Genomic DNA, 25,967 nt, shown 5'->3' on the forward strand with positions numbered 1-25,967 from the left:
CGGACCACGACCGCCGAATGTGAGTCGTTTGAGCTGTGATCTTACTTGGCTGCGTTTTCTGCTGGTAGCTACAAGCAGCAGCGGAACGTAACCAAGTACATTTACTCAAGTACTGTACTTAAGTACAAATTTGAAGTACTTGTACTGTGGTTGAGTATTTCTATTTTATGTAAATTTTACACCATAGCAGAGGAAATGTCCTTTTTACTGCTCTACATCTGACAGCTGTAGTTACTAGTTCCTTTTTAAATGAGGTCATCATGCCTTCCTGTCCACTGTCCTCAGTACAATAGGTATGATGTAGTGCAGTACATGAAGTTCCCCACAGCTGATAAAGTTCAGTACTTTAAACTACATCAGAAAAGTTCAACAAGCACATTACTGCAGCAAAACATCACATACTGAGGGACCGTTTTTCTGCATAATGAACACTTTTACTTGTAATACTTTAGGTACGTTTTGCTGATAATACTTAGATACTTTTGCTAAAGAAGGATTCGATTGCAGGACGTCCACTTGTAGTGGAGTATTTTCACAGAGTGTTACTTAAGTAAAGGGTTTGAGTACTTCTTCCACCACTATTTACAGGTGTGATTTCATTACATGCTCCATATCTCCTGCTGATGTTTTTATTGGCGTCTCTTCAGGATGGCCACTCTGCTCAGCAGGTTCAGGATCGACTTCTCTGACATCAGAGTCCTCGGAGACATCAACACCAAACCCAAGAAACACAAGTAACCTCAGTCGGCTTCGGCCTTCAATCCTCTTCAGTTTAGTTCAGCCGCTTTTATCCTGGATGATTTTAGTTCAGTGGTTTATGTGACCATGTGAAAAAGTGACAGATTTTCTTTAGAAGACTGAGGATCTTTAGAGACACTGCGTTGACAAAACCTTTTTTAGATCTTCGCCGCTGTCAATGACAGGTCTATGTATGGATGTGTTATTTAGCACTAAAGTGGAAGTAAAGCCTGGACACACTGTCCCCTTTTTAGAGCTCCATAAAAAATTAGACACATTCAGACTTAACCAAACAAAAACTGGCAGACACTGTAAAATAAGTGTTTCTTAAAGAAACAGTTTCTGTTCATGTGGTGATAAAAACTGTAAGAACAAGATGAAGTGAGATTTAACAGAGCCTTTCTATTGATAATTATATGTGATTGTGGATAAAAACTGTAACACACACAGAGTCTTTCTATTGATAATTATATGTGATTGTAGCTTCTTTCAAATAATTCTGATGCTAGAAGTTTGTCAGTCTATAGTTCAGCCTGTTCCCGGGTTGGATCTGTTGAATCTTTCACAGTGAGATGGACATTTTCAAATCCTACACATTGCAGCTTTGAATAAAAGAATCTGAAATAGTTTTAAATGCTGATTGAGGAGCTACAGAGTAGTTAGAACTGAACCTATCGCTGTTGTAAAGCAACACGTCTGTGTTTCTGTTCCGCAGTAAACTGAGTTTTAAGGAGCTGATCGAGCCGTACAGGCTGAAGGAAGACGACATGGAGCAGGAGGCTGCAGAGAGGCTGAAGGCCCAGGAGCCCTGGAGGATCACTGACAACGAACTGGAGCTCTACAAGGCCAAGGTCAGCTGAGTGCGGCTGCTGTGTCACAACTGGCGTCCATGAGCAGAGGTTTGTGTTAACATGATGTTTGTGGCTTTCAGACCAACCGTCAGATCCGACTGAACGAGCTGCTGAAGGAGCACTCCAGCACTGCCAAGCTCATCGTCATGTAAGCGTTGTTTTATTCACAGCTGCAGTTCTACTATAAACTAAGAAGGTTCTTCTAATGCCATGTGGTAACAGGTGTGAAGAACCTTTTCCTGTCTTTAGGGATTTCTACTTTCATATGGAGAGTGTTTAGCAGTTTCTCTGAACTACGTTGTGTTTCCAGCTTTTCTTAACATAGCAAAGGTGATAGCGACACATGACGTCAGCTCAAAATGCCTGAAAATAGTTTTGGGCCATATGAAAATATGTAGTTTGACAAGACAGAAATTTGTCAGAGATGTTATCACACTCTTCCTACCAGTACAGACATGTAGACCAACAATTATAACGTGGAAATAATCAGATAAAAGCTCATCCCATTTTTTTGTATTCTTTCTTCCTGCTTCGTTTTTGCAGATTCACTGCTTCTTTTTGCCGCAAACGAATCACAGATTTGTCTGTTTAAGGCTGATGAAGAGCATCAGCACTCACTCACTTCCAAGCTGCTCTAATCACTTTGCACTTGTAGTGATGGAGCCACTAAAGAGTTAAATTACCTTGTTAAAATTTCATCTACTTGTAAATATTGTTCATTTCAAAAGTTTAGCTGCTGGACACAAACAACAATAAGCAAAGAACTTTTAAGTGGAGGACTTTAGATTTGTTGATTTCCTGTGCAACAATGTGAATAAATCTTCTACACACAGTTTTTCATCCTAGAAAAGCACAAAGTGGTCACTGACCAGGGCTGTGTCCTTGTCCCTGTGTGCAGGAGCATGCCTCTGGCCAGGAAGGGCACGGTGTCCAGCGCCCTCTACATGTGCTGGCTGGAAACTCTGTCCAAAGACCTCCCCCCTCTACTGCTGGTGCGAGGGAACCACCAGAGCGTCCTTACCTTCTACTCCTAACACACACAAATCCATGCTGCGTGTTGGTCTCCATGTACAGCGTATTTACCACAGGATGGATTACTGGCTGGACAGTCCGAGAGGTCAGGGGCCGCTGAAGTAGCATATTTTATTTTGAAAGTCATGGAGCTCAATTAAAAGACAAAACAAAAATAAAAAGAGACAAAAGAACCATATAAAGATGTTTTAAAAAAATCTAAATGACTTCAAAAAGACCAAACCATAAAAACAACACACACAAAACCACCACAAACAACGTGACCACGCTCGTCTAGGGGTCCTAAGGAGTGCGGGCCCCCTTTTCTCATAATCCCTGCAGTGATACACCGCTCACAGACGCACAAGAACAGCAACATCATCCGATTTTTAGTTCAGGGCCACAGATCTGAAACTCACCTGCTGTGAAAGGAAAAGGGTTTAAAGTCTAATTTTGTGCTTCCGTTCAGCTTCTAGGTCAGTTTTTAATTAACAGGTTAATCAAGCTGCTCAGCGCTGGATGGCCATTTCATTCCTGTCTAACAGTAACAGCCTGTAGTAACTGTGGTTAATATTAACTTATGTCCCGTCTTAAGGTTTGTTTATAATGATAAAATCATGATTCATATTGTTTGTTGGTTTTCAGTAAGTGTTTTTTCACTGGGTGTAAAATTGTGAGAGACAATTTCTGGTAACATTATTTTGTACATTATTTTATTAAAATAACAACTAAACCACATGCACGTTGAGCCTGTTTATGGTTGTCTTTATGGGTCAGTTTTACTTCTATAGACCTCAAATATTTTTTTAAAAATCTGGTGTTATAGTGGGAAGGTCAACCCAATTATCTTCCAATCTCTGATTTCAGAAAATATGTTTTAATGAATAAATCTTTTAGGGACATGACCGTGTGTGTGTGGGCTAAGAACATGATGATCAGCTGGTTCAAAACTGATGAAAAATCATTGCTCACTTTAACACAGGCCCCATCTTTAAATCCTTTTCAGGTTTTTTGCAGGATTTTCTTATCATACTTTTTAGGGGGTAGATTGTTTTCCTCTTTTAAACAATTGCAAACCAGAGAATTCTGAACAAATACAAATAAGCTTTAAAAAAACACTGAAGATTTAGTTAAATTGATTACTGTAATGATCTGAAACTCTCAGAAGTGTAGGTGCTACACTGCTAGCTGCTAGCTGCAGCGGTGCTCACATTTACATTAGCAGTATTAGTTTGGGCTGGTTCGCCTTTAGTTCAGTTTTTAGCTTTAGCCGATTTGTTTATTACACTCATTAATAAACCTGAATCTGCAAAGCAGAGTTGTTGGGTTTTCTGCTTCATTCGCCATAATACACAGGGATTACACTGTATAGTTCTCACGGTTCAAGTTTATTTCGTCTTCACAGCACAACTGGTAACACTCCATCAGTCGCCGTGGGAAAAGTACAAGAGAGAGAATTCCCCAGTCAGTAGTTGTATATAAACTGTCGAAAAGAAAAACAAGTGTCGTAAAAAGAAACAAACTAGAGCTACGACATATACACAGGAATTTGTTACATAGCAAAAAACACACAATTTAACAGGGCTGCTTACCAAAATAAAATAACATGTCTGTCTCTATCAAGAACACAACTCAACAAGTGTTCTCCTTTCAAAGGCTCCTTGGAAAATCCTACATTTTTGAACCCCTTTACAGTAATGACAAAATAAACCAGACAAAAAGTCAAAAGGTTTACATATTGTGGCGACCCTGTTCGTGTGTTCTGTTTTGTGCAAATGGGTTTGACACTGTCGTTGACAGCTGTGCATGTATTGGTTACCGTTTGTTTTAGTGAAATACCCGCGCTGTTCTGTCCAATGTGGGATGGGGGGAGGAACAAGTACGGGAGAGTATAAGAGGGGTGACAGGTGGGTGTGTGAGTTTGTGTTCATTGGCGCGGCACTTGGTCGGGTTCAGGGAGTGTGTTGTTTATTCTTTCTTTATTTTCTTTAGAGAGCACATGGTGCCAGTTTGGACAGCGTTTTCATTTCTCTCCATACTGCGTTCAATAAAACCACAAAAAGACAAACCAGGTGTTCTCCTCCTTGTTGAGCCAGGTGCCGGCACACCGCTGGCTAGTTAACTGTCAAGTATAGCGAAAACTCGGACATCTGAGTTACTAAACCTGTTTCCCAAACAAAAGTATTTAATTTTAAAAGATACAACAAATGTAACCGAACTGTGAAGGACGGGTGTCGGTGACCTTCTCAAATAAAACATGCGCATTGTGTTTCCTAACCTGTTGGTGGTTTTGTCACGTGGAAAAGACAGTTGGGTACTGTGTTAGTTAGTGTGAGAAATACGACAGAGTCTGCGGTACGTGAAGGCAGCACTAGCCAGCGACACCTGAACGCACCTCGCGGGCTTTTCCGCTTCTCCCCAGCAGCAGGCGAACCGCTTCCGGTCGGAGGGGGCACAGCTCCGAGGTGAAGGGAAGGTGAGATTTTCATCATATTTCATGTGAAACGGTTTCTTCCGAGTTCTGCAGAGCGGCGGAACTGATGTGATGACGTTGGTTCCTCCAGGACGTGGCGATACCTCCAGAGCTGGTTCTCACCACTTTCACTTTGTCGACACGTCAGCTCCCTTCACCTGTGACACTTTTACTTCCAGGTGTGACAGTTAAACAGTGTCTAGCTGCAACTATGGACGGTCATAACAACCGAGCTGCTTCACCTGGATACCGACACTAGTGGTGCTGCATCTTTACTGAAGTAAAAGTACCAGTACCACAGTGTAAAAGTACAAGTAAAGGTCATTCAAACAGGTACTTAAGTAAAACTTTTATACGCTGTTATTAGATCATAGTGACTAATTACTGTGTTCATCACTTTAATGCTGCAGCTGGTAAAGGTGGAGCTGATGGTAACTACCTTATACTATGAAGTACTTTACATCCTGCTGGGTACGATAGACTCAATAGAGTCTGATTCTGCTGGATTTTGTTTCTGAAAAGGAACTGAACTTAACAGATACATGTAGTGCAATAAAAAGTCCAAAAACCAGTCCAAGTATGAAGCAGCAGGACATGGAAGTACTCAGGTAAAGTACAGATACTTCACTTCAGTAGGCTAGTTGTTTTCCACCTGTGGCTGCTGTTTAAAACAGTTTCAGGTCTGTGAAACCTTTATTCTACCTAATAAAAGGGAAGTTTCACTGCCTTTTTTAAGACAGACCACATAGGTCTGCCTCAAACACCGCTGTGCTTAGACTTGTCACATTTTTGATAGTATTTTATCTCCATAACTAACACAGGTTTAACAAAGTGCATACTGTGTATACAGCAGTCATTTAACTTCTCTGCAATAATCTAGTCCAGATCTGTTGAGTTTGGGCTAGACCTGGTCTGATTGCAGAAAACTATGAGATTAACTCTTTTTTTTTTCTTTCACAAGTCTGAAAGTGAGAGAGGGAGGCTGGTATAGAGAGTCCACTTAATTCTTTAAACTAGTAACAAACAAATGAAATGATGTGAATCATGTTTTGTGTTGCATTTAATTTGATGTCTAAATGTCTTTTAATGAAGACACTAACACAAATGGGGACGCCCACTAATTTGTTCTTTGTGGAACAGAAATGGCCGTCATGTAGGTTTCCTTGTTGACAAGACACCTACACACCTTTGGTTTGTTTACATCTCTGGCACTCCCGAGGTCTTGAGTCTGAGCTCTGGAAAATGTCCATGAAATGTTTGATCAAGTCAGTAAATTAAAGACTTCTCCACACTACCAGTTTTCCATCACAGTCATAAAAGTGTTATCATCTGATAAACTCTGTGTAGCTGTTATTTGTAGATTCATCCAGTTTGTTAAAACCCAAACCTAATTTCCAGATGTGACCTCAGTGATGGCCAGGTCCCTGATTGCATTGAATGAGTTGGATTAAATCTGCGTGCACTGTCGTCACCAGGTTGCATCAGTACATGTCATAGGTTTAAACCCTTTAGAATTCCTGGATATTTTGCACATGACATTTAGTTTGAACTGTTTTCATCGGTTTGCGTTTGTTAATGCGAGGTTCGTCTTCTCCCAGGCAGCCAGAATGGCGAGCTTCCAGCTCAGTGCGCAGGAGGACATGGTGGAGAAGTTTCTGGATGCTGCAGCCAGAGGAGATCTAACCCAGGTGTCCACACTGCTGACCCTTGTACCCGCGCTCATCAACCAGACGGGATACAGCGGCTGGACGGCGTTGATGCTCGCCGCTCGCAATGGGCACTACAGCGTGGTGGAGGAGCTGCTGGCACATGGGTACAGAAAGAAACACATGGACGTGTCAGTGCACTCAGAATGTTGTTTTCAGTATAAAACAACACTCACAGGTGTGAAAGGTGGCTGTAAAAACTTTAGCTGTTAAATCCACCGGTGACGTCTGTGATGTGTGTGAAGTGTGTTCTGTCGTGTCTTTATCAGTAAAACTAACAGTATTCAGGGTCAGTGCATCTTTGGACTAGTTTCATTACAGTGTGTGTTTGCTAGGTTAAGATAAATGCGTCTAGCACTGTGTCCCCTCTGCTTTGTAAACAAAACCTACAGTCTTGGCTGGGCGGACTCCTGGAATCTCTAACCTCATCTCTGTTTTCAATCTTCAGCTGTGACAAGTTCTCAGTGAACAGTTCGTCACAGACCGCCTACGACATCGCCAAGTTCTGGGGCCACCAACACGTCTCCAACCTGCTGGGCCGAACTGACGACGGCTGCCTGCGAGTCCTACCAGGCTCTGACCCCACACAGCAGGAAAACTACTTCAGCAGGGAGACACTGGACCGGCTGAGCGGGAAGAGGACTGACCAGGCCTGGTTGGAGGCCAAACAGAGCGACCCACATACTGTCTACCTCCTGTTCTCCAACCTCAGTCCTATGGTCAGCAGCTCCCAGGTGCGTGACAGTGCAGGGGTACATGACTGAAGGGAAATGTCGCTGATGCTTTGGACTGGAAGCTGCTGAGCCACCTGTACAGATTTCTCCTGAAACCAGTCCAAATGAATCAGTTGGATTTGTTGTAAAGTCTCACAGGTATTAGCAGTATAAAAGCTACAAGCAGCATTTTATCAATATTAAAACTGAGTCATGGTATGTAAAGCATCAGCCCGTCCTGAGTTAAGAACCGCCTCCGATATTAACAGGTGCAAAGGGACATGTTCTTAATACTTGGAGATGGACTGTCAACTTTTTCAAGAACACATGGAGTTTAGGTGATGACTAGCATCCAGGACTTCAAACCCTTTACAATTCACTGTACCCCAGCTTTGGTTAATTAAATGTGTTGTCAGAGAAAAGTCCAAAACCTTGAGTAGTCCTGTTTGTGACTGATGTGAGGATGGATTTAATATGAGCTGTTACTGGTTAAAATCAGGTTTGTAGCATGTTAGCAAAGAGAGTGGCAAAGTACCACATCATCTGCATAAAGAAGTGCACTTGTATTTGGCTTTGATAAGGAAATATAATAATCAGTGGTGGGAAGTAACTAAGTACATTTACTCAAGTACTGTACTTAAGTAAAATTTTGACTAGTCAGCATTTAAACTTGTCCTACTCAGTGCACACTGCCGCTTGTTACATTTATTAGTCAGCCTGAATTTTTCACATCAGATATTCACACCGTTGTCCAATGACTGTGACTCTGTCTCTTAACAGGTCGAGGCCAAGCTGTGTCGGTTCAGATATGAGGCAGTTAAAGACCTCATTCAGAAGCCAGCGACTGTCCTCATCTTCCTAGGAGTGGAAAAACGGAAAAAGCCCTCTTCTTCCTCTTCACCCTCCCGGTCCTCTCAGAGACAGGAGGGCACCTGGGAGCCTCCTGCTTGGTTTGCCATTGGCTCAGTTGAAGACTCAGCTGAACTTCTTAAACGCTGCAGCGAGAACTGCTCCTTCCCAAAGATGCCCAACAGGGACCTGCTGACGCTCAGCGAAGAGGAGGCCGGTGAGGAAGAGGCATCTTTATGTGGTCTTGAATACAACAACACATTTAATAAGACTCCCATATTCAATCGGCTAATTAATTTTTGTTCCGTGCAGGTGTGGTGGCTCAGGCTCGGTCGCCCCAGCCGCTACAGCGTCTGCCCGACATGCGGCGGCAGCACCAAGCTGGAGGAGGGAGGATACAAGAGGAGCTGCCTGAACTCGGACTGCAAGAGCCTGCAGGGGGTGCACAACACCTGCTACCCACGAGTGGGTAAGAAGCTCTGCCCCCACCCCACCTTCAACCTGCAGGGTATTAGCTGTGTTCAAAAAACGACCTCCACCTTCAATAGACATGTGCATGTACTAGTGAAAAACAGGCAGAGCAGGTGTTTTGGGTCTGTAAACTCTTGGGAATTTTCCCTTTAGCTGACTTATTTTCAACCAGTCCATTCATCAATGAACTGACAATCGTCGGCTGCAGCTCCAAACTTTTCATAAGCATAAAACAGTATAAACAAAATGATTGAGCCAAGCTAAAAAAAGGAAAGCAGTAGTGTGAGCTGCTAAAAGACTAAGATCCGTTATATTAATTACAAAGTCGGTGACAATAAACTAAACTATATTTTTGGACATAAACACAGCTTCTCTGTCCTGTGTGTGTTCTCAGACCCAGTGGTCATAATGCTGGTGATCCACCCTGATGGAAACCAGTGTTTACTGGGAAGGAAGAAGATCTTTCCAGTTGGGATGTTCTCCTGTCTGGCTGGATTCATAGAGCCTGGTAATTAACTAACACACACCCTGCACTTTAAATGTAGATCTATACATGCACTTGACCCTAATCCTACACACTCACAGCCCGGCTCTTTTTGGGAAATGATTCACAGTTGAGAACTCCACTGACAGTCTCTTTCCAGGAGGTGGGGAGTCCTCATGCATATGTGAACAAAGTCTCCAGGGGGCTCTGGGAAGTGGAAAAACTCGCTGTGATCTCAAACTTTGGAAGTTTGCAGCCAGTGATTTTATTTAAAAAAATTATTTTCAAGGGATCCACTTCACAGTGCAGCCAGACAAGAGAATGTACTCCTCTGTGTCCCGTGTCCCTGCAGGGGAGGCCATCGAGGAGGCGGTGAGGAGGGAGGTGGAGGAGGAGAGCGGGGTCAAGGTCGGACCGGTCCAGTACATCTCCTGCCAGCCCTGGCCAATGCCCTCCAACCTCATGATCGGCTGCCTCGCTGTCGCCGTGTCGACTGACATCAGGGTGGACAAGAACGAGATCGAGGAGGCTCGGTGGTTCCCACGGCAACAAGTAAAAACATCACATTCTACTGCTCCCACTCGCACAACTAATACTAATATTATTACTAGTATCAAATACTGCTGCTACTATCTCTGATCATCTGGTTGACACGTGGTATTTATGACTCGGTGCAGGAGGAGACAGAACCGTATGAACGGTTTGTTTTCTGACCAAAGACAACATCGAGATCTTCATAAACACAATCTGAAAATGTCGTAGTTTAGTGAGGACACAGTTTTCTTATTTAAAGACAGAAATGTACCTTTTCCTCATTTGTTCAGGTGATTGACTCCGTGTTCAGAGCAGTCCGTCCAGCCTTCAGCCTCCCTCCCAGACAGACCATCGCCCACCAGCTGATCAGACACTGGATCGGAACGAGCTCCAACCTTTAGCGCCTCCAAATATTTGTTTCATACTCTACACAAGCTACGTGGACACAGCTGTAAACATAGCCTTTACCATGCAGATGCAATTACACCACACATCCAACGGGGGGAAGCAAAGGTCAGACCCAGGGTCCTCTTCAGATCATGGTTTTTGTTCAGTAGAAACAAAAGAGGAGCGCATCATTTTGTAACTGTTAAATTGATGATGGTAAAAGGAAAAGAGGACAAAAATGCTCCTCACTGCCCGCCTTTGTCATTTTGGGGTTTACTGGCATTTATTCTTCTGTAAACAAAGACTTATGAGTAGCGTGACAGTGCAGTATTTGATTTATTGGAAACAAGTTAAATAACACTAGTGCTTGCATTGAGTTACAGAACTGTGGATGACAGGATGACACAAGTACATGTCAAACCCTCTTTGCACAATTTCCATTTTCACATTATACATGGCTCATTTTAATATTAAAGCAAAACACCAATATTAAAAAATAAACCAACAAAAACATTTATGTATATGTCGGGAGGCTGCTGCTCCACACAGACTGGTCGTCGGCCTCCGTGTGACAGCTAGCATCATGTTAACACTAGAGGTGTACATGCATCTCAACAGGCGAGCTGAAAGCATGTTAGCATCCTAATGTGAGTACAGACCTCGGAGCAAAGCTGAGCCCGAGTACAGCTGAGGCTGACAGTGTGCCAGGATGAACACAAACAGTGTGAGAGGTGGCATCACTCCATATAAAGTCAAACCAGGCAAACAGACATGAGCAGAATGAATAAACTTCTTCAGAGAGGCGCCACCAACAGGACAAACTGGCCGGGTTTTCTGCCGTGTGATGGATGTTATAGCCAGAAGGCTCACTAGCTGAGCTTCAGCTTTTGGGTCTTGTATTTCCACTTAGCATGCATCACCGGCGCTGCTGGCGCTCTCTGCAGTGAAGCAGCTGTTTGCCAAATACTCAGTCTCACAGATCAGATAGGAGCAGCCGGTTTGGGCACTCACTGTTTCAACATCGGTTTTCACCACACAGGAAGCGTTTGCTACATACTCTGCCTCACAGGACATCTGATAAGCACAGTGAGCGTCTGCATTAGCAACAAACTGATGAAAATCACATTTTACAGCATTAATCTGTTCCTGATATGACGTCTGAGAAAGGCCGAGCTGCCCGTTCTCCTCCTCCTCTTGCCGAGGAAACCAGCTGCTGGCTCCATGTGCCTGACGGTGCAGCAGGCTCTCCTCAGGCTGGACCGCTCTGTCAGGATGACTGAGCTGCACCTGCAGAGTGTCAGAAACATACTCCGTGTCCAGTTTGACTGATGACAGTCTGATGATGAGGTGAGCGAGCGGCAGCAGAGAGGTGTCTTCATTTAGGCTCTCTTCTGATGGAAGCCCACTGCTGGGTCTGACCACGATGGCACTTTTCTCTCCCAGTATATCTGTCTCCAGGAAGTCTTTGATTTCCAGGATGTTTCTCTCTGCAGATTTCTTTCAAAGGGAATAAGTGATGAGATTTTGATTAACTAGTTTATGGAAAGAACAGTTTTGCTGATAAAGAAAAGTTTATATTAGATTTCTGATCAAATCACACTGGGGTAAAGCAGAACTGAGCAATGGGTCTGTCATTACAAGTGCTAAATAGACAAACAAATCCCAATTCAAGGTCCACTTACTAGGCTTTTCTAGAGCTTTCAACTATCTCACTGATGAAGACCACGTGATGTGGTTAAAGCAGTGGTAAAGCCAGAAATGGACAATACGTTGGAACTGTTTTGTCAACATAATTCCCAAGGCCAGGGACAATTATTCCCCTAAATTTCAGGATATGCAACAAAATAAAGAGTTTAAGAAGTTAATGCCTGATTAGTGAGGTGAAATTCAACACAGGTTTGAAAATACCAAAACAAATAAAGGTTTGAATGATGCTAAATCCAACAAATGTGAGAAACAAATGATGTGATCCTGACGGTTTTATGGTGACGAGCCAAAAACAACCAATGTTATCAGTCTGAGATTTATGGAATATATCAACTGACTTGTTTTAAGAATTTCCTTGAAATAAAACTTTAACTTTCGACATTCATCTGCCTTATTGGGTCTTTGAAATATTGAGCCTCAGTTCTAAATGGCTGTTTCTGCACCTAGTTGGACTTGGCTGCACAGTAAGCGTGAGCCGAGCAGTGAGCCGAGCATCTCTTCACCTGGAGCTACATTCACAGGAACCACTTGTAAGAAAACCCAGCTGTAAAAATCAGATCACCTGGTGGTTTGGGTCCATCAGCCACTGGCCTGTGGTGCTGCCCTTAGGGCTGGAGATGGGCGGGAAGAAGTACCACTTGTACCTGCTCAGTAAAGTCAGATGAAATGTTATTAGACAGTTGGGAGTTAAGAAAGAAGATAATTCTTAAAAAGAAATCTTTGGCTGATTGATCACATTTTTGGAAAGAGACATGATGTGTGTTGTGATTTTCCTGTTCAAGGCATGAAATGACAGAGATGCCAACGTAGCAGGAGCACTCAGATGTGACCGTGTGCGCTGACTCACACAGTCCTGGACAGGATGGAGATGATCAGCACAGTGACAGACAGCAGCAAGAGAGGTGTCGCCGTGGCCACCGCCAGGAACTCATCTGAAAAACAATATATAATATCCAGTAGTTCAACTGGTTTCTACACTGGGATTATTACAGAACACTTCTTAGATCTGCATCAAGAGCTTAAAAACAAAACCTCTTCAGAACAACCAGTGATACTCACCAAAATCTGTTCTGACTGAGGTGATGCTTCTGGAAATGTTATCAGCCAGCAGGACCAGAGAGTACTCTGTGCTGGGCTTCAGGTCGGGGAAGGTGTGCCGCTGCTGGTCTGGCCACAAAGGCAGTGCTGCACAGGAGAGAAACTCATGTTCTGTTTCTGTTTGGTGACAAACTTCAGACTCGTCTTTCTCCTGACACAAGTAATTGCATCTTATATGCCAAAAACGTGCTTAGAACGACGATGGAGACAAAACAACCTCTGGTTTCCTGTGATCTTCAGTAACATTAGCTATGAACAGGCATGTTTGTATTATACTGTGACTTAAACTGGAGAATTAACCCGAGGCTGATGCTTAGAAGAAAACTGTTCACCTACTCCTTCTCTCTGAGTCTGTCCTCAACATCATGCTGTATCTGTTCACTCTGATTGGTCCTGACTTCCTCTGCCACGCCCACTCCACCGTCACCGTAGTTTTGGTCACACCAACCACCTTCAGGTTGACCACTTCCATCAGAGCTGAGAGAACAACACAAGGGAGTGAGTGAGACGTGTCTGGATCAGTTCATTCTGTTAAAGCACTGATAGCCATGGTGCAAATTAAAGGATCAGTTCACCCAAATTACTTTTTATTTTTACATTTCTGTGGAAATCCCACTGGAATGAAACCTAAACCAAACAGCAGTATCAGCTCAAAACAAAATTCTTCATACTTGACTGAAATGTTCTTAGAAAAACACAAGTAATAATACTAATACTTTTTCCACCAGAAAAGAGCTCAAATGTCGAGAACTTTTCTTTTTCTAGTTTTAATAGTTGAGTTGAAAGATTTTCAAATTTATGTGCCAAATTTTAGTATCTTTCAATTTACTCTGATGACAAGTTTTTCAATAAAAACGATGAAATCCTGGCTAAAGTTGGAGAGCGTCTACAGTCTGGGGGTGCCTGTCTAATCTGTGTTTACCTCCCTGCTGCAGACCGGCAGGCAGCGACTGAGGAGGCCCACACTGCTGCTCGTAAACGGGGAACACGCTGATCAGGTAGGACTCATCAGGGTCCACGTCTGTAAACGCACCACACACAGTTCACTGTACATCCTGTAAATATATATAGGAACACAATACACCGTTGCTTATGTTTATTCACCTCAAATGAAAAGTGAGTTGGGCCTTCACTGGACATTTTTATTTAGTTTTCTTCTGTCCTGCCTGTTTCACAGTAAAAGTGTTGCTACTCATAACCACACATCTCTGCTGGAGGGCTTTTACTGTGAAGAAGCTGCAGGAAGAGCTCGGTGTTTGCAGCTGCCTCAAACAGCAACCAAACACACAGCTGATGCCCAGAAGCTGATCATATGTGGCTGTCACGTGACAGATTATTATGGCCAAGGGCCAGAGTCTTAACACATTTTTACTTGTTTCCTCGTTTGGATTTGTTTCCCCATTAAAAAGCTTTGAAAGGCTCTCGTCCTGTGGTCTAGTTTTCTAAAGGTGAGGAAATGATTCAGCAGGTGAAGATTGTACCTGGTATGACAGTGGAGGCACTGAGGCTGTCCACTGTGGCCCATCGGCTGTTGGATGGATCCATCTCAGATCGCCACTGGACATCAAAGTGACTTATGGGCGGGGCAGGAGGCGGGGCCGCAGAGCTCTCCCACTGCACCTGAAGGCCACTGATGGATGGGAAAGAACTGGAAACCCACAGGTTTCTAACTGAGGGGAGAGCTGCGGAGAGAACAACAGGATTATTAGTGATTAAAACGAACACGATGGTTGCCTGCATCTTCATCAGCATCATGTTCACAGAGACTGAATCATCATTTTATCATCAGGCACAATGATTATTCATAGTCGCCACCCTGCAGCCTGACCTTCCTGCTAACCCCATCCCACATGCTGCAGCATTTCACATTTGTGTTGCAACAAGTTTTATCTGAACATCACATCTCTGCTCTGTCACTTCCTTCTCTGATAGGAGAGCATGCACAGAAAGTGGAGAGCACATGCTGTGCACAGTGTCAGCTTAAAGGCTGAAAGATGATTATCATGATTGCCAGCGGTGTGTGTGTTTTACTGTAGTGTTGTAGTGCCGTGGGCCATACGTTATCATGCTATTTGGTTTGATTTTAGTCCTCCAGCAGATGATTAAGAGTCAAGTCCAGTAAGAGGCAGAATGTTCAGTGTCTTGTCAACATCTGCACCTCAACACATCACCGAGATTTAACCATGAAAACACAGGTTCTAAAATGTTTATAAGCTGTAATTAACATCTCTATTACCACTTAATACATCACTGACCAACACTTTACAGAGCATAAGAACCACTTTTGGTTGGTGCCGTCACCTCACAGCGAGAAGGTTCTGGGTTCGAGCCCCTACCGACCCTAGACCTTTCTGTGTGCAGTCTGCATATTCTCCCTGTGCCTGTGTGGGTTCTCTCCAGGTACTCCGGTTTCCTCCCACAGTCCAAAGACATGCAGCTTAGGTTGACTGGAAACTCTAAATTGCCCATAGGAATGAGTGTGGGTGGTTGTTTGTCTACATGTCAGCCCTGTAACAGACTGGAGACCTGTCCAGGGTGGACCCCGCCTCTTGCTAAGTGTCAGCTGGGATTGGCTCCAGCCCCCCCAATCCCATTCAGGATAAGCCATATAGATAATGAATGGGTGGAAGAAGAACTTTTGGGTTGCCAGGTTGTGGAAATTGTCCATGCAAAGGTTAGCTTCACTTCATCACCTCTCCAGGGGGCTGTCTGACCACTTACTCTCTGGAAAACAGCTGCAGGACATCTGGACCAACATTTATAAGTTGATTAACAATTATAACTACAGACTTGATGGATTATTTATTTACATTTATAGGTGGTGCTAACTTTTGCTGATGTCTAACTGAGAAATAAACCATCTTTTATTTATGGCTTACTGACACGCAGAGGTCTCTAATGAATTTCAATGCTAACAGCATGTGGTGCTGAAGGAGGACTCTCCACAGCTTGGCAAGCTAAAAGTTGATCTTAATGGCACATAACAAATCTGTAAAGCATTAGCAACCAATTTATTAACCATTAATGAAACCAAAAAATGATGACTTATAGAGTGATAATCAGCGTGCCACTCACGGCTGTGTCTTTGTGTGTCGACGTTGAGATGTGCAGGAGGTCCGTACCCGGCCGTGTTGAAGCCCGTCACTGTGACGCTCCAGTTCCCCTCCTCCACCACTAGGGGCGCCATCACCTCTGTGATGTTTTGAATCGATGTGTCCTGTGGCTGCTGGTTCTTCACTGGCTTGTAGCTCACCTGGTATCCAAGGATACGACCTCCAGTACCATGGAGGTCAGGAGCCTGAGGACAGATGAGGTATTTCCAACAATATCATTTATACCACATTCGTATGGTGGTCCAGCTTTTTGTGAATAAAGAAGATGTACATTTTATTGTAAATTTAACTGACAAAGACTACCTTCCTAAGCTTTATTCTTGTTTTTTTGGAGAAAAACGGTTATTCAGTGTTATGACATGGTATTTGTTGTCATTGTCTCCTCTTTGCTAGTTCCCTGTACTTCAGATTTTGAGCCACAGGCCCACCACATTTGTACATAATTTCTTGGCCTGCTTTAAGGCAAAAAACAAAGGGTGCTGTTCTCCAGACAAACAGCTAAATCTTTAAGGGATGAATAGCTGAGACTTTGACTATTTCATTACTTTCTTGGACACTTTGCAAAGATTAAGTCTATTTTTTAATGGTTGCTGTCCCTGAGATTGTCTGAGGATAATTCAAGAAAGGATTTGATGCTGACAGATGAGTTACTGCATCATTATAAGATGAAAAGGAACCCAGTTTTATAGGTGACTGTTCCAAGTATGTTCAACATACCTTCCACATAAGATGAAGGAGAACTGGTCCACCAGAGTCTGTTTTCTCCACTCTGTAACACACCTTTGGAGCCTCGGACGGCACTGGCAACAAAGCAGAAGTGTATTTAAATCATCCCAGTCTCAGCTGCTCCCCGCACTGTGTCCAATCTATGATTTTCCATGTGTTTGAATGGAAACTGGTACCTCTGTCCAGCGTCCTGGCTGTGACGTCAGAGCTCCAGTCACTCCAGAAGCCCGACTCCTCCCTGCAGGCCACAGCAACTCTGTAGATGCTAAATGGCAGGAGGTTTTTGAACGTGTACCTCAGCATCTGATCTGCATGTACAGCAACAGAATCTGGAGCCTGGAAACAAAAGAGAGACAGCAAAAACACACAGGATAAAAACTCGTGATATTTGATGGCCACCTATCGCCCATGTTGAGAAAATGTTTCTAGTCATACTCCCTATCTCATCTAACACTAACCTGAGACCACGTCTGAGTGCTGTTGAGTCTGTAGCGAAGTCGACAGGTGCCATCACTGCTGATGTTCCAAGACACAACCACAGAGTCCTCAGTGAAGCCATTTAGAGTCAGGACAGGCCGAGAGGGTTTGACTGAGGAGAGGAGACATGGACAGGAGGGGATTTGTATCATTACTGGGCAGTGCAGTCATCACGAGCCCAACAGTCGCGCCTGTGGGCTGCTCACCTGCATCATAGAGATGCACTGTGTGAGGCTGGGACCAGATCTCATTCCCCACCATGTAGTTTCTGATCTTGGCTGTTATGTTGAGGACAACTGATGGGTTGAAGATTCCCCCACAGAAGATGATATCATTCCTACTGGAGAAGTGAAAGAAAGAAAAGGAGAGAAGTCAGCTACAACATCTCACACATTTCTACCCAGTACATCTAAAACTGAGATTTAAAGCTAAAAAGGTAATTTACATGTTTTTCTTGGGTGATAAATTAGCACTTGTGTATCTTGTGCAAGAGTCTATAATTAGAGTTTAACTTCAGAAATGAATTTCAGTACCTGTGGCCAGTGTTTACCTGCTGAAGATGAGTGAGATGACGGACTCAGTGTGGCTGTTTGACTCCCCACTCCACGCACAAGTCACAGATTTGAGTGATATCTGGTAGTGACAGGACATGTTCAACATCTCTGCAGAACAACAGGAGAATGATGTTTTAACAACACGTCGTTCTCATGGGCTCAAGCTTGATTAAAGCAGGACTCTTCCTAGAGTAACCAGGCAAGAAAAAGACTGAGAACCCAACGGTCCCTTTGACAGAGCTTCAGAAGTCCTCTGCAGAGATGGAGAAGCTGCTGAGGGACGGCTGTCTCAAGCAGCAGGGGCAGGCAGACTGCTGAGAACGGAGGGAAGGACGAATGCAACCAAACACAGACAGGTCCTTGTAAAAGACCTGAGACCGAGGTGAGGGTTCGCACAACAGTGACCTGAGGCAAATGAAGATGCTTCCATCTAGTTTGACAGAGCTTGAGAAAGTGTCCAAATCCAGATGTGCAGAGCTTGTACAGACACACCCAAGAAGACTGCTGCAAAAGGAACTTCTACAAAGTACTGAATTAGGGTCTAAATACTTTTGTAAATGAGAGAATTCAGTAAATAAAGCGTGCAAAGAGTGAAGGGGTCTGAATATTTTCTGAAGCCACTGTATCTGACTACTGTGTATGTGTGAGCACTCACTCTGTACAGCTGAAGGAGGTCGGGGGTCACAGTCTTCAAGTTTAGTGACACACATTTTGTTATCCGGTTTACACAGCTTGAGATCAGAGCTCCTCACCGTCACTTTGGACACACACACACACACACAAAACCCCCATAAAAAACAAGGCTGATGTTTAGAAATGACACCAAAATATCAACATAAAAATTGTCTCCAACCGTCATTCAGCTGACATCACTTAAGTATCTGCATGGTGAATTGGTTTTGAATTACTACAAAACCAATTTTACCACACAAACATGAATGTATCACTCAGATCTTTGAAAATAAATTTCTATTTATAGATGTAGTGCCAGATACACCGTGATAGGCCTTAATTTAACCATTACCATCTTGATTATCGATTACTGTAGTAGTTCAAAACCTGGGAGTCAGAATTAAGACTTTATAAAAATATTTTTGTGGAAAAAGTGCTAGGTTTTATCCCTTAAGACCACAAAACACTTCAAATTTACCAGTGTGAAAAGGGAGAATCACCCAGTACATACATATTAAACCAGTCACACAGATGACAGAACGATTTGTTTTAAGGAGAGAAGTCGTAAAAGCTGGATTAGTTATCGAGTCCAGGATATAACCTGGCCCCCACAAGTAGATCAAGCATCAATTCTCTGCTGCTGAATTTAAGGATGTTACAATGAATTAATTCCAGAAAACAAAAAAAATGACCCAAAGGAGAAAACAGAACTGCAGCTCGCTCAAATGACAACAAATAATATAAAAGGTCAACTTGTCCTGTTTGGAAGCTGAATGTGTCTTAAAAATGTCATAATGTAACTAATGTCCAATAAGGAAATCATTTCAATGAATTCAACACTACAGGTATTACAACCTACTGATTATTTAACATTTAAATAAATGCAAAAAGCAATATACAGCTTTCTGAGGGCAACTCACCATGAGCAAACGCACAGAGGACACTCATCATTGTGCAGGTCACCAGGTGCAGGTTTGGACAAGAAATGTCCATGTTAACTAGGAAAAACGAGTTTTTTTTTATCAGTTCATGTAAACATCCATTTTCTACACAATAATTAACTAAAGACTGTCAGAACATGCTGTTTATATCTGAGGTGTGTTAAAGCAATGGAGGAGGAAGGCCTCGGCCTGCAGGGGGCTGAGCTCAGGCCCTGTCAGGAAATTGCTCAAGAGCATGTTCAACTTTAGATTTCCTCAGAAATGATGTGTTTTTTTTCCCCACAGTCTCCCATGAAAGTGAACCTGATGCACGGCGCTGGTGAACAATCTAAACATTTAAAGGCATGCACGCCCAGTGGGATTTCAACATCAGTTTGTCACTTTAGGGAAGTATTTCGTGCTCAACTTTTTTTAGTCACACAGCAACTCGATTTTACAACATCTCCAACTTCTGGATGACCTGAAATGAAATTTGGTACAAAGCCAAACTAGATTTCTGAGACAAACCAATGCCTCGGTCTGAGAGTTGGAACAAAACAAGTTTCAATAAGGATTCCAAACATTTTGTTGTACAAACCAGGATGTGTCGAGTGTGTGATGTTTTACTTAAAATGCAATGGAGACATTGCTTTTCACTTGGTCATGATTAAATGGTTCTTCTTTTACTAACAGCATTCAGCAACTCACCAGCAGTCTGTCACTTTCTCTTTCTCACACACGTAGTAGTACTCACACTGTTTAAGTAATATCACAGTATAAAATACTGTTGCAAGCAGGAGTCCTGCATTCAAGCTATTAAAAGCCTTTCTGCTCTTCAGTTTTTCACCTGAGGAGCTCTCTTGGGGGCTATGATGCTTTGTGAATAGCTTTTACACACACGCACACACACACTGTGAAGGACTACCAGGGAAGAAGCGACCAAAACCCAGCTGCTCCTCATTTGTTTAATTTCCTTTCTTCAAAAGCACAATTTTAGTTTGTCTCTTATAGAAAAAGGAAACAAACAAAAATGCTTTGAATAAAACATTTAAAAATGACTAAGAAAAAACAAAGAAACGAAGCAGAGAAAGATGCTGTATAGAAATCAGGATGAGTTCTTCCTCTGGACTTGTTTGATCCACTCAGCTCAGTGAGATACAGCAGTGAACAAGCTTGTGAGCTCATGCTCCACCCGTCCACACACACACTGAGCTGAGTGCACAAACATAAGCCTGAATGTGAACTCCATGGATGTGTACTCCATGGATGTGTTGCTGGTTTCATGAGCTCTGAAACCTGTGAAGACATCAAGTTAATGGATGTCAGACAAACAAAACAAGGTTCCCCTCAGCAGTGGTTTCTGCAAAAGATACCGCAAACAGTGGTGCAGCAAAAAGTCATTTAGCCTTTACAAGACTGATTTCAGCTTATTTACAAATATTTATTCTCTCTGATGAGACAGTCATGATTTCAACAATACTACAATCTCAGATTCTCCAGCCTTAGTTGGATTAACAAGAGCAAAGTTTGTGGTGTTAGTCTATAGCACGTCTCTGGTTCCCTCAGACACTTGTTTAATTAATGCTCATGATGCACCTTGAAAATCTGTGACACACAATATGACATACTGAAGCCCAGGAAAGGAAGCGTTCCCTGAGACAGCAGCTGATATTTACAATGCATCTGTTCAGACATGTGTGGCAGAAGTTTACAGAAAAACCAGATCAAAAAGCTCCTCTAAACCAGAACCTCCTGCAGACAACAACAGAACAAAAACAGTAAAAGGTGAGTTTGGCTCTAAATTTCATTTAACATAATAACAATGAACTGTTTAAGCACTCAACTCATGTTAAACCCTTGGTGATGAGGTACTGATGGAGGCAGTGATTCTTCCAGACAACACAGACACACTGGGTCTAACACCTGGTGGCATGATGTCAAAGTGCTGCTAGAAACGTGGCGCCTATCGACAGACAGCTGCAGATAAAGCTGTGACTCATCTACGCCGCACCCTGTTGCTTTGTTTCTGACTTTGATTCAGTCTGACGCTGTGTTTATGTTAGCTGATTTCTTTGTCTGAAACCAGGAGAGTTTAAAGTCAGTCAGTACAAACTCAGCTGCTGTGCTTCCTGTTCATGTGCAACACCATTTTCTAACATCTGAGCTGCTTTAAGTGCTCTTTGTGTGACTGTCCTCATGTGTTAGCAAGCAGCTGCAACATAAAAAAAAAGTTTTTCATTACTCAAACACGTCAGATTCCTTTGACTCCTTTTCTCCTGATCTGAAATTAATCATTTGTTTTGCTGTGGCTTGACTTTTTGGCATTAGCATGGTCACCACGCAGATTCATCAGCTTTTAAAAACCTGGCTGAACCTCTGGACATCCTTCACTGTCTCCACTTTGCAAATGCAGGTGTCTGGTTGTTTCTGCACTTGAAGGCATCGCTTTGGTAAAAGCATATTGCTCCTTTACATCCGCTCACCTCCGCTCTCTCTCTCTGTGAGGAGGCTAACAGATTGAACAGGACACGGCTGCTGATGCTGCGCACTGGCAGTGCCACCTTTCTTTCACCGTCTCTCTTTCAGTTCATGATTAGCAGGGCAGGAGAGAGGTGCATAGGTCAGAAAACATCATTTAACAGGAAAAAAGACAAAAGACGACAGTTGGGACTGAAACCATGATTAAAAAAAAAAAAAAAGTAAGCACCCACTTGTCCCTGTGAGCGACAGCACTGAGAAGCTGTGGGCTGGCTGTTAGAGTTCAGACAGAGTCAAACACCAGGATGTGTTTGTCAGGTCTCAGCCAGAGCAGAGCTTCAGGCTTCCCAAGGGGATGAAAGCAGTCAGAGTTTACTCGCGCGAGCCAAGCCGAACCAAACTGGTTCCAGGTGTGTGTCTGCGTCAGTCTGTGTGTTATTTGTTGCGCAGCAGCTCCAGTTGGTCCTGGTACTCGGTAAAGAGCCTCTGGAATCGCAGGTTTTCACCAATGACGGGTAAAACCTCCCGCAGCAGCTCCCGCTTATGTAGACCCTGAACACAAATTAGGAGAACAAACCTCTAGCAACATCCCGGAGCTTTACATACATTCTGTATATTTCACATAAGCATCAGATTTAAACAAGACTAACAATTAGCCTTGACTGTCGGCAATGAGAGACAGTCAAATCAAAGTCAAAGTAAGAAATTAGAGACAAAGCCACGGGACACGAAACGAGATGGAAAAGGAGACTGAGCTGTTTTATGTGTGAAAATAGTCATTTGTGTGTGTGGATGAAACAGGCTCAACCAGCAGCCAGCAGAGTGCAGTATCATACCAGAGTGGTGGGCTCCCAGGCTGTAGCAGCTGATCTGTGGACAGGACCCAGCAGCTCCTTACAGAGGTCTCTGAGACGATGCTCGGAGCCTGGAGGAAAAACACACCAACCGTTAGAGGAAAAATAAAAGCACTTTCATGTTCTCTGATTCCTTGCGTGTAAACCACTGTCTTGTTTTTCCTCCTCAGTCACACCGCTTTGGTTAGTATTATGGTCAAAGTGCTTTTACTCTGTCAGTGTGGAGGCGTAAGGCTGTTAAGCAGGTGGCAGGTCGGTACCTTCATTGACAAGGAAGCGGGCGTAGATGAGCAGCCAGCAGCGATACTCCTGCGCTGACTGCAGAGCCAGAGCGGATGCCAGCTGATTCTCCAGGAAGGCCAGCGTCATGCTCTGCTGCAGGTGGTGGGGGGTGGACGAGAGGCGGGACGCCAGACGGCCGGCGCTGCACAGAGCACACACGGTTTTATTTAGCTCAGCTGCACATTTTATCTGGAGTGCGAGGTGCCGCTGGTGGGAAGTGGAAATGAAATATTACTGTCATACTTGAGGTTGCGTCCCTGTACAACAGCCAGCGGCCCCGAGGACACAGGTGCATCCTGGGTAGGCAAGCAGCTCCTGAAGTCAGCACACTGGATCAGAGAGTCTCCTTTATCTGCTATCAGAGTCCTGGGTAGACAGAGCACGGTTCAGAAAACATTCAGCTCAGTCTTTACCTAGTCACTCTAGATTCTGTTATTGTTTGTATCTATTTATTTTATTGGGTTAAATGATTAGGACTATCATGGTGGACACACAACTGCAAGTCATGTGGTTTAGCAGATACAGTCCATAACCACAAAGTGTTCAACATGAACATCTCTTCCCTGTTTTCATTTTGCTTCAGGTACAGTTGGCCATTTCATTCAAGTCTTCTGACCAAACAGACAAAAACTATTTCCACAAATACCATGAATGTCTGCCCACCTGTCATGAAAATTACATTATTAAGTATGTTTTAAACTGTGTTCTAATCAATATATTAACCAACATATGTTATTCAATGGATTTTAACCTTTCAGAACAGACTACAGATCACAGGGACCTGTGAGACACTGCATGTGTGAACTGAAGGACATGTTTTATCTTTGTTTTCAGTACTCTATGTGTTGTTATATGTTCAGCTAGGATGGCATTCCAGACTTAAAGGAGCCAGCTATAAACTCTTTCCTGCCATATATTGTGAAGATGAACGGACAACATATTGTTTATCACCTGTGAGGTTATCAGGGCAAAGCCTCTCAAGTTCACTTTTTCCTGTTTGAATCTTCTTTTCAACTTGATTAATGCGTTTTTAGGGAGTTCCCATTGTACTATATATTGTGATGTTTAGACTAGCTTATTCAGACAACTCTGTATGCCTATGCTGACTTGTCTCCTTGCTGCAAGTAAACCAATCTCTTATTGAAAGATTCCAGTGACTTCGTTGCTTCTTTGGAAATTCTTTTAACAACTTGGTCCTTCAAGCAGGATCCCAACATCCTCTCCCTCGCCCAGGTTTGGACCTGATACCATACACGGGGGGAGGCTCGAGTCCTCCTTTGAGAAAGCCCTCGGTCGCGTTCTTCATACGGGAATGTTTTGACTTATGTGAGGCCAGGATCTGCTGGGCGAGTGGAAGGTGACGGGATTCTTCTGATGACAAGCACGACTTCACTGGAATAAGGTAGAATAAACTGTGTGAATCACGTATTGTTAGTGACAAAATGGTGATGACTTGTATTTTGGGATGATGGGAGATGTGACAACATTTTAGTCTAACCCAATTTGCTACACGGTCAGAGAAACAAAGCCTAATAATAACGTGCATTGACAGTGTGATCCTTACTCCTATTTTCGAGATCTTATTAACAACCCAAGTGAGGAAATAGGGAAAAGTTAACATCCTTCTATTTTCAAGAACCTTTGTAAGAAAAGCTCAAGTGAGGAAATAAGAGGTTGAGAGTCCATAGACCGTGTGAGAAGGCTACGGTAATAAATAACTCCATGCACACGTAAAAGATAAACTAGTTGAATCACAACAAGACCAGTTGGACTGTGAGTTGTGACGTAGTAAAAGCAGGATCAGCCTGTGAGTTGCATATTGTCAGTGTATGCTGGTGTGTGTGTGTGTGTGTGTGTGTGTGTATATGTGTGTGTGTGTGTGTGTGTGAGTGACGGTACCTAAAGTAAAAATTAGTAAATAAACTTTTCCTCTTACAAAAAAAAAAAGGGGAGAATTAGGTAGGAAAAGCAAAAGAAGGTAGAAAAAGCGACTACCACATAAAATGAAACAATAATAAACTATAATTTTAAAAAAATTTCTCATTAAAATTAGGGCAAAATGGGAAATAGTTGGGGAACTCCATCTGAGTTAACTGGGGATGCAAAATGTATGAGATACAAGAACGAAAAAAATGTTAAATACTTAACAGAATGGGAAAAGAAATATGGTTTCAAGGGTCGATTAATATAATCAGCTAAGCTAAATTAGTCCAACAAATAGAAGAACAATACAAATACAATAAAAAGAAAAAAAAGAAACAAGAATATATAGGGCTAAATGAAGCCAGATAGTGGCTGTCGGAAGCCAACAAAAAGAAGAAAGGTGCAGAGAATAACCAACTATATCCTGATCTTAGTGCGATAGGAACAGAACATCAAACAGTTTCACCCTTTGTGCCACAGAGAGGGACAGGAATGCAAAATACGGGAGGGCAATGGTGGGGAAGCTGGCAGTTTTTATCACTAAACACATGATCCACTACCGAACTGCTCGCCTCACAAATACACTAGATTATGCCAGACATGCTGAGCAGCACTTCGGATAAAAATTATTAACAAAATCATGGTTATGAGGGAGCAAATAGTTAAAAGAGGTAGAAAATAGGAGAAGCAGGAAGGGAAAATGTATTACTTAGGGACAAACATTAAAAATTCTTTTGACAGAGGAGCAAAAATTAAGATGGAACTTAAGACCTACACTCTTTGTCGATATGAATTATTATGCCTGTAACCTGTGTGGAAGTACAGTTTGTTTCCAAGTCTTTCTTAATGTTAATCTTATGCAACTTGTGCCAGGTCTGCTGCTTTGCATAGTCTGATATACACACAAAGGAGCTGCACGAGTAAAATGATATACTAAACTTACAAG

General features: G+C 43.0%; 4 protein-coding genes and 1 long non-coding RNA gene across 8 annotated transcripts in view; 3 read left to right on the forward strand and 2 right to left on the reverse strand.

The window, feature by feature from the left end:
* Positions 1–2,801, forward strand: part of LOC109957334 (solute carrier family 12 member 2) — a gene marked incomplete in the record, with an annotated part of 16,380 nt that extends 13,579 nt beyond the window's left edge. Inside the window, 4 exon segments of the mRNA XM_020595131.1 lie at positions 648–734; positions 1,454–1,589; positions 1,670–1,737; positions 2,488–2,801. Of these exon segments, the coding sequence (XP_020450787.1) occupies positions 648–734; positions 1,454–1,589; positions 1,670–1,737; positions 2,488–2,623 (427 nt within the window).
* A 1,982-nt stretch (positions 2,802–4,783) lies between these two features.
* On the forward strand, positions 4,784–10,701 carry nudt12 (nudix (nucleoside diphosphate linked moiety X)-type motif 12). Its single transcript, XM_020595138.1, is given in 9 exon segments — positions 4,784–5,076; positions 6,676–6,886; positions 7,228–7,513; positions 8,273–8,558; positions 8,654–8,675; positions 8,677–8,810; positions 9,207–9,320; positions 9,649–9,848; positions 10,121–10,701. Coding segments are annotated over 8 exon segments (1,359 nt in total). The 5' UTR covers positions 4,784–5,076; positions 6,676–6,680; the 3' UTR covers positions 10,232–10,701.
* A 91-nt stretch (positions 10,702–10,792) lies between these two features.
* LOC109957337 (interleukin-6 receptor subunit beta) lies at positions 10,793–20,342 on the reverse strand. Of its 3 annotated transcripts, none has more exons than XM_020595135.1 (15): positions 19,485–20,342; positions 18,548–18,649; positions 17,889–18,000; positions 17,545–17,675; positions 17,320–17,450; positions 17,038–17,197; positions 16,853–16,935; positions 16,098–16,320; positions 14,504–14,704; positions 13,945–14,043; positions 13,359–13,499; positions 12,984–13,109; positions 12,772–12,856; positions 12,487–12,568; positions 10,793–11,714 (listed from the first exon to the last, which is right to left on the reverse strand). In XM_020595135.1, the coding sequence occupies exons 1-15, from the start codon at positions 19,555–19,557 to the stop codon at positions 11,124–11,126; spliced, it is 2,340 nt and encodes a 779-aa protein (XP_020450791.1). In that variant the 5' UTR covers positions 19,558–20,342; the 3' UTR covers positions 10,793–11,123. The 3 variants fall into 3 exon arrangements, with proteins under 3 accessions (XP_020450791.1, XP_020450790.1, XP_020450793.1); XM_020595134.1 differs by having other exon boundaries at positions 17,545–17,678; positions 19,485–20,341; XM_020595137.1 differs by lacking the exons at positions 18,548–18,649; positions 19,485–20,342 and having other exon boundaries at positions 17,545–17,678; positions 17,872–17,945.
* LOC109957340 (uncharacterized) lies at positions 13,434–14,495 on the forward strand. Its single transcript, XR_002274540.1, has 3 exons — positions 13,434–13,520; positions 13,958–14,020; positions 14,200–14,495. It is a non-coding gene; the product is annotated as an uncharacterized LOC109957340 (long non-coding RNA).
* Positions 20,343–20,422: 80 nt separating the features above from the next.
* The window catches only part of hira (histone cell cycle regulator a), a 27,622-nt gene continuing 22,077 nt past the window's right edge, over positions 20,423–25,967 (reverse strand). For both annotated transcript variants that reach the window (XM_020595133.1, XM_020595132.1), the window contains exons 22-25: positions 23,342–23,464; positions 23,077–23,240; positions 22,799–22,887; positions 20,423–22,514 (exon numbers count right to left, since the gene is read on the reverse strand). In XM_020595133.1, the coding sequence (XP_020450789.1) occupies positions 22,398–22,514; positions 22,799–22,887; positions 23,077–23,240; positions 23,342–23,464 (493 nt within the window). In that variant the 3' untranslated portion in view covers positions 20,423–22,397. The remainder of the gene's footprint in view (positions 22,515–22,798; positions 22,888–23,076; positions 23,241–23,341; positions 23,465–25,967) is intronic.

Source organism: Monopterus albus, unplaced genomic scaffold, assembly GCF_001952655.1.
Source record: "Monopterus albus unplaced genomic scaffold, M_albus_1.0 scaffold26.1, whole genome shotgun sequence".
In the NCBI taxonomy this organism is placed as follows: Eukaryota; Metazoa; Chordata; class Actinopteri; order Synbranchiformes; family Synbranchidae; genus Monopterus; species Monopterus albus.

What these genes read in the sequence shown, in the direction of transcription:
- LOC109957337 (XM_020595134.1), bottom strand. Translation starts at nt 19,557, where the DNA reads ATGGACATTTCTTGTCCAAACCTGCACCTGGTGACCTGCACAATGATG. An exon ending in TGCCTCCACTGTCATACCAG is followed by an intron (nt 14,044 to 14,503) that starts GTACAATCTTCA and finishes GTGCGTTTACAG; the next exon opens with ACGTGGACCCTGATGAGTCC. An exon ending in TGCCGGTCTGCAGCAGGGAG is followed by an intron (nt 13,500 to 13,944) that starts GTAAACACAGAT and finishes TTGTTCTCTCAG; the next exon opens with CTCTGATGGAAGTGGTCAAC.